This window comes from Armigeres subalbatus, chromosome 3 (assembly GCF_024139115.2).
Source record: "Armigeres subalbatus isolate Guangzhou_Male chromosome 3, GZ_Asu_2, whole genome shotgun sequence".
Lineage (NCBI taxonomy): Eukaryota > Metazoa > Arthropoda > Insecta > Diptera > Culicidae > Armigeres > Armigeres subalbatus.
The window spans coordinates 21,107,956-21,125,376 of NC_085141.1; the positions used below are offsets into that span (position 1 = coordinate 21,107,956).

The 17,421-nt window shown below is 43.0% G+C and overlaps 1 protein-coding gene across 1 annotated transcript; it reads right to left on the reverse strand.

Annotated features, from left to right (window-relative positions):
- Positions 1-511: 511 nt before the first annotated feature.
- On the reverse strand, positions 512-5,132 carry LOC134221505 (uncharacterized). The gene is made up of 3 exons (XM_062700701.1): positions 4,413-5,132; positions 2,628-3,647; positions 512-2,557 (listed from the first exon to the last, which is right to left on the reverse strand). Exons 1-3 carry the CDS (start codon positions 5,130-5,132, stop codon positions 512-514), a joined length of 3,786 nt encoding a protein of 1,261 aa, XP_062556685.1.
- Positions 5,133-17,421: the final 12,289 nt, after the last annotated feature.

The following is a 17,421-nucleotide window of genomic DNA, read 5'->3' on the forward strand; positions in this document are numbered from 1 at the left end:
TGACTTCCTGCGGGCGATGAATTGTAGGCACTTTCTTCTAGCGATAATTTGGCGAGCGATCCTCCTTCGAGCGGCGAGCTGGTCTTCCTTCTGGTGACGAATTGGCGAGCAAGACCGCCTTGGAGCGGCGGACTGAGCTTCCTTCTGGCGACGATTTGGCGAGCAAGGCATCCTTCGAGCGGCGAACTGGGCTTCCTTCGAGGTTGATTCTACTTCGTTGTTGGTACCAGGTAGTTACTGAACTAACTTCCTCAGGTCCTTGCATTCCACTTAGCAAATTCACAAGTCTATCAGACATACCGTGAATGCATTGGGTCCGCTGCAGACCGTCGAAAAGCCGTCAGAACCTCTCTCGTTGGGGTGGTTTGGTGCGATGCCATCAAAGACGCAGGGAGACGAAACATTCTATTAGTTTTTTGAAATATATTTTAAACAAAACGACATACATGGACGGGAGGTCTTTCGACCCCCCGATGGTGCGCAGTAGAGCACTGCGATTGATGGAAGGATTTCAGTTTCCTCCAGGTTGGTCGACAGTGTCACCATCGTCGAATTGATTGGGCAACACACAGATTTTCGATATTCCACGGCGGTATTCGCCGTCTTTCGTTCGCACATCGACGACTCGAATGCAGTTATCGTCTCCCATGAAGATCTTCGTGATCCGCCCTATTCTCCATTTCAGTGGAGGAAGGTTCTCCTCCTTCACCAGAACCAAAGTTCCGACATTTATGTTGTTACGCCGCTGAGTCCAACGCGTACGGGGTTGTAGCCCGGACAAGTATTCGGACTGCCACTGGTTCCAAATTCTTCGGACGTACTCCTGAGTCTGTTGGTATCGGTCTAGTCGGTTTGTCGGGATGTCGTTTAGACTGGGCTCCGGTATAGCGGTAAGGGATCTGTGCACCAAGAAATGCCCCGGTGTGAGCACTTCCAGATCATTTGGATCGGATGTTAACTGTGTCAACGGACGAGAGTTTAAGCAGCTTTCGACTTGGGCTAAAACAGTCTGAAATTCGTCCTGGTAGAGGATCACATTGCCCACAGTTCTGCGTAGATGGCTCTTCATCGACTTTACTGCGGCTTCCCAGAGCCCTCCAAAATTCTGGAGACTGGGAGGTATAAATTTAAAAGTTGTTCCGTCTTCCGAACAGCTGCGAGGAACTTGGTCCTGGTGCTGCTGCGACCGAAACAAACGAGCTAACTCTTTTAGCTCTCGCTTAGCACCTTGAAAGTTGAGGGCGTTGTCGCACTCGATCATTTTGGGTTTGCCCCGACGTGCCACGAATCGTTTGAGTGCCGCGATAAATGCATTAGTGGTCAAATCGGATACGCATTCCAGATGCACTGCCTTTGTTACGAGGCAGACAAACACAGAGACATAGCACTTGATGGCAGTAGCACGGCGGGTTGGTCGATATGAAAATGGACCACAATAGTCCACTCCAGTATGAGCGAAGGGGAAGGTGGGTGTAACACGTTCTACCGGTAATTCTCCCATTAGCTGTTCTAAGACCTTGGGTTTGCACCGGAAGCATTTGGTACATGCGTGAACTACTCGACGAGAGAGATTCCGTATACGAAGCGGCCAAAACCGTTCCCGTACAACAGCTGCCAGAAGCTGCGGTCCGGCGTGTAGGAGTTTCCGGTGGTAGTGCACCATTACCATTTCTGTGAGACGATGCTTGTCCGGCAGAATCATAGGGTGACGTTGATCGTACGGAACAGGGGCGTGGCGTAACCGGCCACCTACACGGATCACACCATTTACGAGTATTGGGAACAGCGACTTCAAGCGAGAATTTGACTTAACTTGTCCATTTCGAGAGATTTCCGCCAAGTCTTGGGCGAAGTGTTCCTGTTGAGCGAGTTTGACGAGTAGCAGGGTAGCATCCTTGATTTCCGCGCTCGAGAGAAATCCATTACGATGGTTTACTTTATCTTTGGTTCTTGCGTTGTGAGCAAATCTTTGTATCCAAGCTACGGTTCGAACGAGCTTAAAGTAGTTGGAATACAACAAAAATAACTCGTTTGGTGATTGTATTTGCACAGGAAGCGAAACCGTTCGTTCTTCAAGCTCTTCGGGACTGAAGATTCGGTTTGTCGGCCGCCCCAGTGGCGGCCAAAAGCGTGATGGTTGCGATAACCAATCTGGTCCATGCCACCAGCCTGTGCAGTTTTGCAGCTGTTCTGGACACATTCCTCGGGAGATTATGTCTGCCGGGTTTTCCGAGCCAGGAACATGCGACCACATGCCATCCGCCGTGATACGCTGGATTTCGGAACATCTGTTTGCGACAAACGTTTTCCAACGTGAGGGACTGGCTGTAATTTGGTAAAGCGTGATTTCCGAATCCGTCCAGAAGAAGTTCTGGGCCTTAAGTTTCAGACTGAACTCGACCTTCTCGAATAAGTGGCTTAATAACAGGGCTCCACACAGTTCCAAACGTGGAAGACTAACGACTCCTGCTCTTTTGCTTTTGCCATTTGGTGCTATTTTGGATTTAGCGGTAAGCAGGTTGACCTGGATGCTGCCTGTCGACGACACAGCACGGAGCTATATGCAGGTGTATGCAGACGTATGTTCTCTCCGATGCATCGGAGAATCCATGGACTTCTAAACTCACGACTCCGGTAGTTGCAACGACCCATCGAGGGATTCTGAGGGCCGCCAAGTGCTGAAAGCTATCCCGAAGTTCCAGCCACTGATGTTGACGATTTTCGTTTAGCGGTTCCTTCCAATCACAGCCATCTCGCCATAGATCTTGGAGAAACAACTTTGCTTGTACCAGCACTGGCCCAGCTAGACCCAATGGATCAAACAGGCGGGCGATATCCGAAAGTACTATCTGCTTGGTCACTGGTAGTTGTGTGTTGTAATTTGGAACATTAAACTGCAACTCATCCGTAATAGTATCCCATTGTAATCCTAACGCCTTTATGGGAGCAGCAGCAGAGTCGAGTTCGAAAAGGGTGCGCTCATCTCTCAGGTGTGGTGGAATGACTGCTAAAACAGCCGCGCTGTTCGACGCCCATTTCCGCAGGGGTAGACCAGCGGAATTAGTCAGGTCGATTAGCTGTTGACAGAGCTCCTGACCTTCTTCGATGCTATCTGTTCCAGTAAGCATGTCATCCATATAAAAGTCACGCCCAAGAACCATTGCTGCCTCTGGATGACTATCGGACCCATCTTCAGCTAATTTCTGAAGACATTTAGTCGCGAGGTACGGAGCCGAAGATGTTCCGTACGTAACCGTTGTAAGTTGAAACGTTTGCAGCGGTTGGGTTGCGGAATCTCTCCATCGAATCCGTTGTAATGGATGATCACACTTCCTCACCCTGATTTGCCGGTACATTTTTTCAATGTCGGCGATGATTGCAAACTGCGGCATCCGGAATCTCAGAACGATAGACAGCAAATCATCTTGGATGACAGGACCAACCAGAAGCGCGTCGTTGAGTGAGACACCGCTGTCGCTTGAGCATGACGCATCGAAAACCACACGTAATTTCGTGGTGATACTGTCAGGTCTGACGATGCAGTGGTGAGGCAGATAGTACGATGGAAGTGTATGGGTTTCCGCATCCGATATTGGCTGCATATGTCCGAGTTGCACGTACTGGTGTATGAAAGCTGTGTATGCTTCCTTTAGTGCAGGAGTAGCGTTCAACCAACATTCAAGCGAATAGAAACGACGATCTATGATACCTTTAGAACTCCCAAGCATGGAAATTATCGACGACTTCGTCGGTAGAGTGACGATGAAACGACCAGACTGATCCCTTTCGACTGTTTTTCGAAAAACTTCTCACATTCAGCTTCTTCTACGGAGTGAGTGCTAAGCGTGCGGCACGATTCAATTTCCCAGAACCGTGATAGTTGATCTTCAATCGTTGGGCTAGGTGCAACATGTGCAAAATTCGAAACCGAGGCAGAAGGCACCTTTGCTTGAACCTTTCCGGATACTACCCATCCTAAGGCAGTATTCTGCAACACAGGATCTCCGCTTCTATTCTTAATTTGACCATCTCGTAGAAGGTCATAGAAAATTCCAACGCCGAGAATCAGATCGATTCTGCCAGGTTGATCAAATGTGGGATCTGCTAATACGACGTCTGACGGCCATCTCGATCGGCAAACATCAACAGCTTGATTTGGCAATTCTAAATGTCAACTTTGGAAGTACATGGAACTTCCAATTGTCCTCGAAATCAGCACAGTGAGACTGAATGCGTATGATGGTTGTGTATTTGGAGGAAGTAGATGAGAGGCCTACACCGCTAATTGGGACGAATTCCTTAGACCGATGAAGCTTCAGATTTTGAACAATATGTTCCGAAACGAAATTGAGCTGCGATCCGGAATCCAACAATGCGCGGGCCCACAACGAGGAGCCAGATGAAGAATATACTTTCACCAGAGCTGTCGACAGTAGAACGGTAGCAGGAACGATATGCTCGGCATCGGTGAAGGGCATCGAAAAGTGGCTGGTTTGTGGGGCAGGGACCGCGGTGGCTTGGGTTTGGCTTTCCGGTTGCAATGACTGTTTGCTCGACGAAGCAGACTGCTGACGATTGTTCGGAGTGTACGAAGACGAAGTCTGTGGATCTGTTGGTTTGGTGGGTGGAACCGATTGGCTGTTTGGGACGATGGGTCTTTGATGCAGCATCGTATGGTGTCTTTGCTGGCAGACGCGACAAGTACCACTCGTACAGGCCTTGACGAGATGCGAAGGTGACAAGCAGTTGATACAGAGAGCGTTTTTCTTTGTGGCTTCAAATCGTTGAATGGGAGTCATTTTACGAAACACTTCGCATTGATATGGTGAGTGGGCTAACTGTTTACAGAAGGGGCATGATTTCTGAGCGGTAACGGCTGAATGCACTAGGTTCGGCTTAGCTTGTGTGGATAAGCGAGAGGAATCGAATGATCGGCCTTTGGAAGCGTCAAGGGATTGCAGGACGAGACTATGATTGCGCAGAAAATTCACGAGATCGGTGTAGCTAGGAACCAGCGTCGATTTCCGGTGGGTCTCCCAATGGCGGAGAGTTACAGGATCCAGACGAGAACTGAGCATAAACACCAGCAAAGTACTCCAGCTTGCCGTTTGTTCTCCCGCCTTTTCTAGCATTTTCAAATTTCGCTCGAATATATCAATCAAGCGATTCAAAGACTCGTGACACTCTCTTTTAATTGGATCAGCTGTGAAAAGCGCTTCGACATACGACTTTACGATTAGATATTTATTTTCATAACGCTTTTCAAGAAGTTCCCACGCCACCGCATAATTGTCGGAGGTCACTTCTATCACCTCGACTACACGCTTTGCCTCCTTCGAGAGGGATGAAAGGAGATAAGAAAACTTATCCACGTCACTGAGTTGCATGTTCGAAGCAATTAGTGACTGAAAAGAATCGAAAGGAAGGCCACTCTTTAATAGTGCCATCGAAAGTGGGCAGTTTCCGGCAGCTTGACCCGCATTTGCTGAACCGGGGTGCCCTCTCGCTTTGCACGAATTTTGGACAAAATGAATCCCTTTAGTCTTAAATAAGTGGATTCGAATGAAGCCCGTGCCTCTCGATTTACTTGTTCAATCGATTGAGGTTGAACTTCAGCTCCCGTTTGCGATTGTTTTAGTGCGTCTGCCTCCAGTTTTTGCTTTAAATCATTTTGAAAGTCATCTGATACCTCCAATTGCAATCGAGTGTCTTTATAATCTTCAAAGATCTCTTCTAAGCGCTCCTTCCACCCCTCAAGCATAACACTGTCCCTCTTATCTTGGTACTCGTCAACCAGATGGGCCAGATTGCGCAAAGAATCTAGAAACGCTCACCTTTTGCCAATCTTCGTAAGTTGGGAGCCATACTGCACCCTAAAACAATCTCAGACGCTTTGTAGTCTTACGTGTGTGCCAAGTTCCACCCAAATTACAAAAACTTCTCTATTTGGTCCCAATCAGATCAAGCAAATTCACAAAAATCAGCGATATGGATTATCGGTTCGCATGCAGCATGCAGTACTTACAGTCTTCGATGTGTACCCAAGCCAGCCCGCGCGGTGATGCCCACGCCACGCTTGCTCGGTGTATTCAATTCGATGGTATATAACGCCACCAACAAAAGCGATCAGCTACAATTCCAAAATCTCTGGCCGAGTTTCACAGTAAAACGCCTCCTTTCTTTTGTTGAGCTGGCTACTGTTAACCACTATCAGGGACCGCTAGCACCAACCACCACACATCACGCGGCACGAATTGTTCGGAATAGAAATGTACAGTCCACTGTCCACACAGAATTGATGCAATAATTTCTTTTCGCGATCAGTTTCAATTTTTACACTTCGCACATAGTTTAATTTGTTTTATATCACTTAAATTGATTCGACCGACAACGACAACATCGAGAGCACAATTTCCAAGAACAAATCATCCGGTCGAAGGACCATACTTTTATGTAGGATTTCGAACTTGAATAATTGTGCTACGACTTTTGGATAACTAATTTCACGACAATTTTTATTCGCTCAACGGAGTATACACGACGATATTTCGATTTGAAGCGCTCAACGTTTTATTTGCAACTAACTGGTTGTGTCGACTGATCGACGGTTATATTGCTAAATACGAATATGCTATAAAGATAGCCTGATAACCATCGGCTATCCGATTGCCTACTGATAACACATTATAGAGAGAGATACTATATGAGAGCTGTTCGAGCAGTTCATTCCATACGGAACCAGTAATCTGATAATTATCGATTCAACAAAGGGCATGGCGACAAGACCCTAGAATAAGCAAGGAAAAGGCATAGATTCGTTATACTTTACAAACGAGATCATTTAAAGGAGGTGTTATCTCATATGTTTGCCTTAAATCGGGCCAATGCGTTCATTCAAAGAAGGCTTTATCTCCTTTGTTCGCCTTATACCGGGCAAATTTGGTCATTAAAAGAAGGCATTATCAACTCTGTTCGCCTTACAGCGTAGCCACAGGGGTGGTTTTGGACATAACTGGACTCGGCGGTGGCGGCATGAGAAAATCGTCGGCTGTTCGCCTTACATCGGGCGACTGCGTTCATTTGAAGAAGGCGTCATCTACTTTGTTCTAGACCTGTGCTGCCGTAATCTGGAAAAGTGACGTTTTAACCATTTTCCAAAAATGGTGTTAACGAGTAGTATTCATCGAGCTCTTTAACAGAAAAATGGAAAACATGCATGTTGTAAAAGAGCGCATACGTCACTTTTTCAGATTACGGCCGCACAGGTCTAGAACAAAGTAGATGACGCCTTCTTCAAATGAACGCAGTCGCCCGATGTAAGGCGAACAGCCGACGATTTTCTCATGCCGCCACCGCCGAGTCCATTCATTTCATTTATTTAGTTAACATCTAAACAGATAACACTGAATCAACAATTTGACGCCACAATGCACGGTTCGAGGCCGCATCTCTCCATCCTTGGATACGCCCCACGCTCGCCAAGTCGTTCTGCACCTGGTCTGCCCATCTCGCTCGCTGCGCTCCACGCCGTCTCGTACCTGCCGGATCGGAAGCGAACACCATCTTTGCAGGGTTGCTGTCCGGCATTCTTGCAACATGTCCTGCCCATCGTACCCTTCCGGCTTTATCTACTTTCTGGATACTGGGTTCGCCGTAGAGTTCGGCGAGCTCATGGTTCATTCTTCGCCGCCACACACCGTCTTCTTGCACACTGCCAAAGATGGTCATAAGCACCCGTTTCTCGAATACTCCGAGTGCTTGCAAGTCCTCCTCGAGCATTGTCCATGTTTCATGTCCGTAGAGGACAACCGGTCTTATTAACGTCTTGTACATGACACATTTGGTGCGGTGGCGAATCTTTTTCGACCGCAGTTTCTTCTGGAGCCCGTAGTAGGCCCGACTTCCACAGATGATGCGCTTTCGTATTTCACGACTAACGTTGTTGTCAGCCGTTAGCAAGGATCCGAGGTAGACGAATTCCTCGACCACCTCGAAGGTATCCCCGTCTATCGTAACACTGCTTCCCAGGCGGGCCCTGTCGCGCTCGGTTCCGCCCACAAGCATGTACTTTGTCTTTGACGCATTCACCACCAGTCCAACTTTTGTTGCTTCACGTTTCAGGCGGGTGTACAGTTCTGCCACCTTTGCAAATGTTCGGCCGACAATGTCCATGTCATCCGCGAAGCAAATAAATTGACTGGATCTGTTGAAAATCGTACCCCGGCTGTTACACCCGGCTCTCCGCATGACACCTTCTAGCGCAATGTTGAACAACAGGCACGAAAGTCCATCACCTTGTCTTAGTCCCCGGCGCGATTCGAACGAACTGGAGTGTTCGCCCGAAATCTTCACACAGTTTTGCACACCATCCACCGTTGCTTTGATCAGTCTAGTAAGCTTCCCAGGGAAGCTGTTCTCGTCCATAATTTTCCATAGCTCTACGCGGTCTATACTGTCGTATGCCGCCTTGAAATCAACGAACAGATGGTGCGTTGGGACCTGGTATTCACGGCATCTTTGAAGGATTTGCCGTACAGTAAAGATCTGGTCCGTTGTCGAGCGGCCGTCAACGAAGCCGGCTTGACAACTTCCCACGAACTCGTTCACTAATGGTGACAGACGACGGAAGATGATCTGGGATATCACTTTGTAGGCGGCATTAAGGATGGTGATCGCTCGAAAGTTCTCACACTCCAGTTTGTCGCCTTTCTTGTAGATGGGGCATATAACCCTTCCTTCCACTCCTCCGGTAGCTGTTCGGTTTCCCAGATTCTGACTATCAGTATGTGCAGGCAAGTGGCCAGCTTTTCCGGGCCCATCTTGATGAGCTCAGCTCCGATACCATCCTTACCAGCTGCTTTATTGGTCTTTAGCTGTTGAATGGCATCCTTAACTTCCCTCAAGGTGGGGCTGGTTGGCTTCCATCGTCCGCTGAACTGACGTAGTCATCTCCTCCGCTGCCTTGACTTTCACTGCCTGTACTCTCAGCGCCATTCAGATGTTCCTCGTAGTGCTGCTTCCACCTTTCGATCACCACACGTTCGTCCGTCAAGATGCTCCCATCCTTATCCCGGCACATTTCGGCTCGCGGCACGAAGCCTTTGCGGGATGCGTTGAGCTTCTGATAGAACTTGCGTGTATCTTGACAACGGCACAGCTGTTCCATCTCCTCGCACTCCGCTTCTTCCAGGCGGCGTTTCTTCTCCTGAAAAAGGCGGGTCTGCTGTCTCCGCTTCCGTCTATAACGTTCCACGTTCTGCCGGGTACCTTGCTGCAGCGCGACCGCCCGCGCTGCGTCCTTCTCCTCCAGAATCTGTCTGCACTCTTCGTCGAACCAATCGTTCCGTCGACTTCGACCCATATACCCGACGTTGTTCTCCGCTGCGTCGTTAATGGCTGCTTTAACTGTACTCCAGCAGTCCTCAAGAGGGGCCCCATCGAGCTCACCCTCTTCCGGCAACGCTGCCTCGAGATGCTGCGCGTATGCAGTGGCGACATCAGGTTGCTTCAGTCGCTCTAGGTCGTACCGCGGCGGTCGACCGCCGAGTCCAGTTATGTCCAAAACCACCCCTGTGGCTACGCTGACTAGACTTGATCACTTGTTGTACAACGTATGCTCGGTCAAACAAAACAATTTTTTCAAACAAAATGCAGCTGACATTCAAATATTTCGAAAAATAAGGGAATTGTTCTTCAGGAATTAGAGGAATTGCTCCTAGAACTTCTTCGGCAGTACGTACTAGAATATTTCAGTCTGAAAATATTTCAGAACTTCATTTAAAAATAAATGGGAGCTCTACAATCTTTTGTTTGAAATTCTTTATGAACTAATACGCCTACTTTTAGGAATTTCTTCGAAAATTTCTTATTTAAGCCCATCGGGAAGTCCACACGAAATTAATTAATTAACGAATTTATATAAAAATTTCTATTGAGATTCAAATCCAAATTCCTTTGCGAATTTCTTCAAGAAATACTGCATGCATTGATCATCAAAATCTTTTATGAACTCCTTTGGATATTCCCACAAAAATTCCGTCGTGAATTCTTCATGAAAGAGGAATTCCCGGAGCAGTTCCTTGGAGAATTCTCTAGAGAAATTTCCAGGAGAGCATGTAGAGATATTTCTGGAAGAGTTCTTGAAGAAATTTTCGCGGATATTCTTGTAGGTATTTTTATAAGAATTCTTGGAGAATTTCTTAGAGTATTTTTTAGAGTATTTTACTTATGGTATTTCGGAGAAGTTTTCAAGGGAATTTCCCAGTAAAATCCTGTAAGGTTTTCTGGGCGAATTCTTGGAGAAATTCTGAAATTCCGTGGAAATTGCCTGGGAGATTCTGGAAGGTTGTGAAGGAGTTCTTGGAAACATTTTTTGAAGAATTCCTAAATAAGTTTCTGGAGAATTTATATTCAGAATAGTTTATTTGTGAACGACTTTCCGGGAGAATTCCTGGAGGAATTTTGGAGTAGGAATTTTTGGAAGACTTCCCAGAGAAATGCGTGTAAGATTTTCTAGATCATATTTTCGCAATACAAGTTCCATACGAAGTTCTTCAAGATTTCCTTCAAATTCCTAGAAGAACTTCCGAAGGATTTCCTGGAGGAACTTCCGGAGGAATACATGGAGAAACTTCCGGAGGAATTCCTGGAGGAACTTCCGGAGGAATTCCTAGAGGAAGTTCTGGAAAAAATCCTAGGGGAAGTTCCGGAGGAATTCCTGGATGAAATTCCGGAGTAATTCTTGGAGGAACTTACGGAGAAATTCCAGGAGGCACTTTCGGAGCAATTCGTGGAACAGCTTTCAGAGCACTACCTGGTAAAATAACCGGAGGAATTTGTGGAAGAATCTCGAAAAAAATTTATTGTTTGCAATAAGTTCACGCCCGCTGGCCGAAAATGATCTATCACGATGCTGCCGACAAATTTTCGATCGGCCTAAACCGGGCAAATGCGTTCATTTTAAGTAGGCATTATCTCTTTTTGTGCTCCTATGTTTGCCTTATACAGTAAAACATCAATGAGTCGATATTCAAGGGACCATCCACCAGTGGTGGAAATACTCGTTTCACAAATAAGAAAAGAGTGTAATTGGGCCTACAAAAATGCCACACTCGCGCGAACCTACTGCCTGCATTTTCCTGGCGCTTGCTTTGTTCGCGAGTACGGACATGGCAATATTTTGTTCGGGAGTAAAAATCACTGTCGCGAGTATTTGTAGTTCCTTAGAATACAATGGACAAATTTGACTTGACATAAACACAATAACAATAAACAATTTTGTTCTTGCTCGAACATCCGTGATAAACATGTTCCGAGGTTGTTTTATGACTTTTTGCAAATTAACCCGAATGGCTTGCGAAGCTTCACGAAAATTTTTCGGGGTTCGTTTTTTTTTGTATTCTCTGCAAGTAGAAGGTAGGCAAGAAAAAGACAAAACAAATGTTCGCGAGTATTTTGCATTGCTTACTTCTTGTTTTGTGAGTAAGGTTCACAGATTTCCACCACTGCCATTCACTCATGAAAATTTCGAGAATAGGAATAGAAATATTTTTTCATATGGTGTAATTTGCTTGCTAACTCATGGAGGTATCGCCTTATATCGGGCAAATGCGTTCATCTAAAGAAGGCGTTATCTCTTATGTTTGCCTTATATTAAAAGAAGGCATTATTCTGTTCGCCTTATATCGGGCGAATGCGTTCATTTAACGAAGACATTATCTCCTCTGTTCGCCTTAAACCGGGCAAATACGTTCATTTTAAGCAAGCATTATTTCTTTTTTCTGCTTTATATTGGGCAGATGTATTCATTTAAACCGGGCATATGCGTTCATCTAAAGAAGGCATTATCTCCTATGTTTGCTTTATACCAGGCAAATGTGTCCATTTGTCCATTTACTCCATTTCATAGGATAGCACAGGTAATAACGGCTTAGAATGATAGTTTAAGTTAATTAGACGAGCAATAAAAAAAAAGTTCAAACTGAACCTTTATGCGTTTCTCTAAGCAACTCTAAATAGTATATACTTTTTTGCAATTCCTGATCATAATATCTGGTTTACAGTTTGTCTTTGAAAGATAAAACAGCCTACTTTTCCATAAAAATGGAATGGGTGCTTTAATGAACATTATGCAACTCAAATGGGTTGCATAATATTCATTATAACACTCATTTGGGTGCTATAATGAAAAACCAACATCAGAACAGTAGTTACATGACTACATTTTGCTGAATGAGCTTGGGTAAGTGTTCAAATAGTGTATTCTCTGCGTCGCGTAATAAATGAAATAGTTTGATGAACATGACATAGGAAAAATCCAAAGGCAAGTGCATCTATCGCCTCACGGCTTATCGAACTGTGCAATGTGGCACTGTATCATGGATCTGATTGTTCTCTGCAGCAACATAATTTATTGGCAAGAATGATTATATGGAGTAAATTAGACTGTACAATTTTCTTACAGATTTATCAAATAAAAGTCCATTTTTCGTCATTGCAAAAAATAGCGTGTGCAACTCGTTGCAAATCTCGATTTTTTCATCACTCGTAGTATTTATCCAACTCGGCAAGCCTCGTTGGATGAACGTACAACTCGTGCTGAAAAAATCACCTTTTTGCAACTTGTTGCACAAACTACTATTATTCTAAAAAAAATCTTTTCAAAGATTGTCATTTTACGATTCATCGGTATCTGTGGGTGTTAAAAATAATGATGGAAAATGATTCGAAATGTATTCAGGGTACTTTCTGACCTTTCGGGGTAATGGATTTCTGGGTAGTGTCCCATTCGGGATAATGGCTTTCGGGGTACTGGCATTCGGGATACAGGGGTGAAGCCACTGGAGGGTGGATACAGTTAAAGTTGCTCCTATAATTATCCTAGCACATGTAAATGGGGGCGGTTCCTTCATCAGTGATGCCACCTGGAAAAGTCTGGAGAAAAAGTAGAATCATGGAAATTTGAAATTTGGAAAATGCCTCTAGAACGTTGTAAATTTTTTTTGGTCAGACCATTTTTAGTTTGTGAGGTTATAAATTTAACAATCTTAAGCATTAACTGCGTATTAGAAAAAAAAATCGGATATCATGTCTATTTAAAATTTTTACCCCTTGAACTAAGATTTTTTTTGAAGCGGTGGAAGGACGTTTTGGGGCCTCTTCCCCTACTGTTGGAAAATCCACTTTCTAGTCACCATTTTCATTCTGTAAAATCTCTCTTAAATCAAAAGTTGGAACGAAACCCACTCAGCTCTGCTTAATGCGTTTATATTATGCTGACATCTTTTTCTTCAATACATTTTAACTGAAACTTGGTCTGTCTTTCGACTCAGTGTTCCTTTAGCATTCCTACAGTTATCAATTGAAAGCATTTTTATGTCTGCCATTGCGTGATTTCATATTGTGTGGCAAGCAAAATGGATATACTATGTCTTGGGACTCTAGAATGTTCTCCACCCGAAAATGTCCTAGACTGGATTTGCAATCGAACTCGCCACCGCTACAGCTACCTAATCCTACCGCTTTTGCTCGCAAGGCTAGGGGTTTTGAATCCATGTATGCTTCCTCTCACTCTCTCAGGGATAGCTAAAGTGAAAGTGTTTGCCGTATTCAGCCATGCACTGATTAGATTCTGTTTTAGCATCAATTCTGAAATTTGGTAGGTTTTAATATGTTTTTCAGGTTTACGAGTAACACAATCTTCGAATATCATCAAGATATACTACTTACATTGGATTAAGACACCGAAAGTAACGTAAAAACGAATACATCTATGAATATATGAACTATTCTTGAGGGAAACTAGAGCACCGTTGAGATTTTCAGAACCAATGTGTTCTACACCGCAATCTGTAGGGGAAGGTGGGGAGATTTGATCCCCGGGGAGACTTTTTACCGTTTACTGTTTTACCGAGAACTAAAGAAGTTTTGTTCTAGCGTATTTTTTAGTATAGATCCTCAAGACAAATGACCTTTATGTGGTAAGTTATTTTCTAGATTGACAACCTTATTTATTCTGCAGGGCAGTTTGTATATTTTGACCTTCCTAAAGATTTTTTCATTGGCCACGCAAAATTTGAACAACTTTTCATAACAATGACCAAATGCTTTCGTTCAACATTCTATCAATGTTTTAGGATATTTGGATTTGAAGTTATTGCCTCAATATGGGGACACATGATCCCCCATTAGTCACTCATACAAAAATTTGGCGAAAAAAATGAAAAAAAAAAATCTGAAGGGTTATATACAAGACACGACCGCCCAACGTAAACTACGCCCAAGTAACATTTTAAGTTTTATAACGCTCTTGAAGACCATAATTTACTCTTCAAGAGTGTTATAAAACCAGCATAAAACCAAAATGTTACTAGGGCGTATAACAGTTTGGTGCATTGATGAATGTAGTCATATTTTAAGAAAATTTATTTGATTACTTATGTCACTGGTTTAGAACAAAATAACAATAACCTAAAATATAAAAAGTGTTGGATACCGTAGTCAGGGGTGACGTCCGAGCCCTCACCGACAGTCTGGAGGTCGGATAACAAAACCGTTCAAAAAGGTCACTTATAATTCAGTTTTATTGTTCTCAGATACATTAAATCTATTCTACAAGCATTATATGTAGTTGAAACAGTGACCCATTCTCACCCCCATTTGACCCGTTGTCTCCCCGACGACGGTACGATAACTTAAAATTTTAACTTTAAAACCCCATGTGGTAATAATGCTTTTCGCAATTCCAACTGTTGCATTCGACTTAGAGTAAAATTAGTAGGGATTCAGTTTCATTCCATATTTTCGACCACTATTCTAGTTTATTTGTAGTAAGGGTATGCGATAACACACTTTTTTCTAACGAAACGAAACGAAACGAAATTTAAAATGTCTATGTTGATTCGGATCGAAACGAAACGAAATATAGATTTCTTTCGAGACTTCGAAACGATACGAAATCAAGGTTCATTTAATTCGAAATTTTTCGAAACGAAACGAAATTTTGATTTTTTTTCCGCGGAATTTTTATTGAATTGGTTTTACATTATGTACGCAATGAATCAGAATTGCGTACATAATGTAAAACCAATTCAATAAAAATTCCGCGGAAAAAAAAATCAAAATTTTTCGAAGTCAAATAACTGTTTTAGGACCAGAAGGGTTATAATAACTGAAGAGGCAATCTATGATAAATCGTCACATTCTCGCCGCATATACCCTTGGTGATAAGGCAATACCCCAACATTTGTGCCGCTTTCAAAGGAATTCATCGTGGAGCATGTGCTCCCGAATCTGATCAATTTTATATCAGTAAGTAGATCCCCCAGCGCCGGACACCTCCCAATACCGGACACTTCTAAAAACGGCACTTGCAGAGATCCCTCCATCATCTTATGTAGTACAAAAGAAAGCTATTGAAAAGTCCTTCACCTACATGGAATATCAGGTCCCCATGTTGTAAACTTTGAACAAAATTTGAAATTGAACAAAAAAAATCCATGTTTTGTCTTATTTTAGAAGGTTTGAATCAACAATAATAAAATCAATCGAATGCATTCTGATTATGTCGAGATGATCAATATTTGTTAGATATACAATGTATCTATGGTGGAAAATCAATTTCCTTATCCGGTAGCTGTCCCCCGGGTCCGGACAGTGAGTTTTTTCATGTGATCAAATAACCATTCTCTGCACATTTTTTTGTTAAATTTACGTCAATTCAATTGTTTTTTCTTACTGAAAGCCACAGAAATAAGCAGAAACAAAAATTGAAAATGTCATTGAAAATGGAGAGGATTTTGAGTAGGATGTAAGAAATTGAGCTGGAGAGTCAAATAAGCTCTACTAACACGTGTTAATATCTACAACGTGAAGCAAGTAAAAATATTACTATTCTAAATGATGTCTTTACTCATGTAATAGGAACTTGGTCATATTTGAACATGATGCAATAGTGTCCGGTACTCGGGGACACTTTTCGGAACCGTGACAATTTGCACCAAAATTCATCATCAAAATACATCGTGCAAAAACGTGTTTAAATGATCAAATATAGTTTGTATGAATCATCAATGATCATATTTTGTGTATATGGTATACAAGTAAACATAATCCGGATAATTAGAAAGTTTTTTGATAAATGGCTTATGTGTCCGGCACTGGGGGATCTCCCCCTATATAACAATAAAGAAATTGTGGGGTTTTTCATATACGGATTCAAATCTCGTTTAAAACCTTAGTTCACCTAAAAATTATGTAATTATGCTGAAGCTTACTTCATATTGTCTTGTCAGCGTGGTTTTACAGTATTGACTTAGTCAAAATTTGAAAAAGAATGCTTAGATTTATTTTTTACTAGTTGGCCCGGCAGACGTTGTCCTGCATAGTAGGCTAAAATGAGCCTTGCGAACTTCCCATACGATTCTTTATTTAAGTTTTTCACGATTCACTCAACTTCACAAATGATTTTCGACTGAGGAAATATCATATAAACCCGTCGGAAACGATAACGGTCATACTTGCTGAAGGAATGGAGAAAATCCATCCAGCCGTTTTCGAGTTATGCGGATACGAACACAGACCATTTCATTTTTATTATATAGATTTAGTGGGATACTTAATTATGTATCCACATCTGCCAGGCGTATACGCAGTTATAGAATTGATATTACTAGATTAACATTTGAAAAGGGCGTATATACCAAAATTTATTCCTTCTTATTCTTCGTCTACATATATAGCATTCATTTGCTCACTAGAAGAATCCTGTGCACCTTTCTAAAATGCAAGTAGCGTGGCTCAAATTAGTATGCAAACAACTTTTTTCATTTTTTTTTGATGGGCCGCCCTCTTATTCGGTTCTATTTGATGCCCTGGTGCTCTGGACAAAATTTCAGCCAAATTTGGGGTCAATTTGATCAGCCAAATCGGTCAACGTTTGGACGGTGCTAAACTCGTTGGAAGTTTAAATGGAACAATGTATGCAATGTTCAGTATAACTTGAACCTGCTCGATATTAATACATAGCTGGAACATAGTTAATTGCCTACATTATGGATGAAAATCCGGTGTGGCAATTACCTTGAAAGTAGATTTTTGTACAGAAAAATTATATCAACGTTTGTTATAATGTTGATATGAAGGTATCAACCTCTGTTTTAATTATGTTACGGCTAGAGGTATTTTTGATATAATTTTTGTTATTTTAACAACTAACCAGCAAAATTTATAACACATTTTGATACAATATTTTTCTGAAATAAATAACTCCCCTTGTTATAATTTTGTTATGCATTCTTGATCGGGATGGGCGTCCATATACAGATGTGCTCGACTTGCGGTTAGCGGCAGCATAGTCTTATATACGATCAGCTCGACAAACTGAGCTATTGTGTGTGTTTGTGTGTCCTTGGAATATGAGAA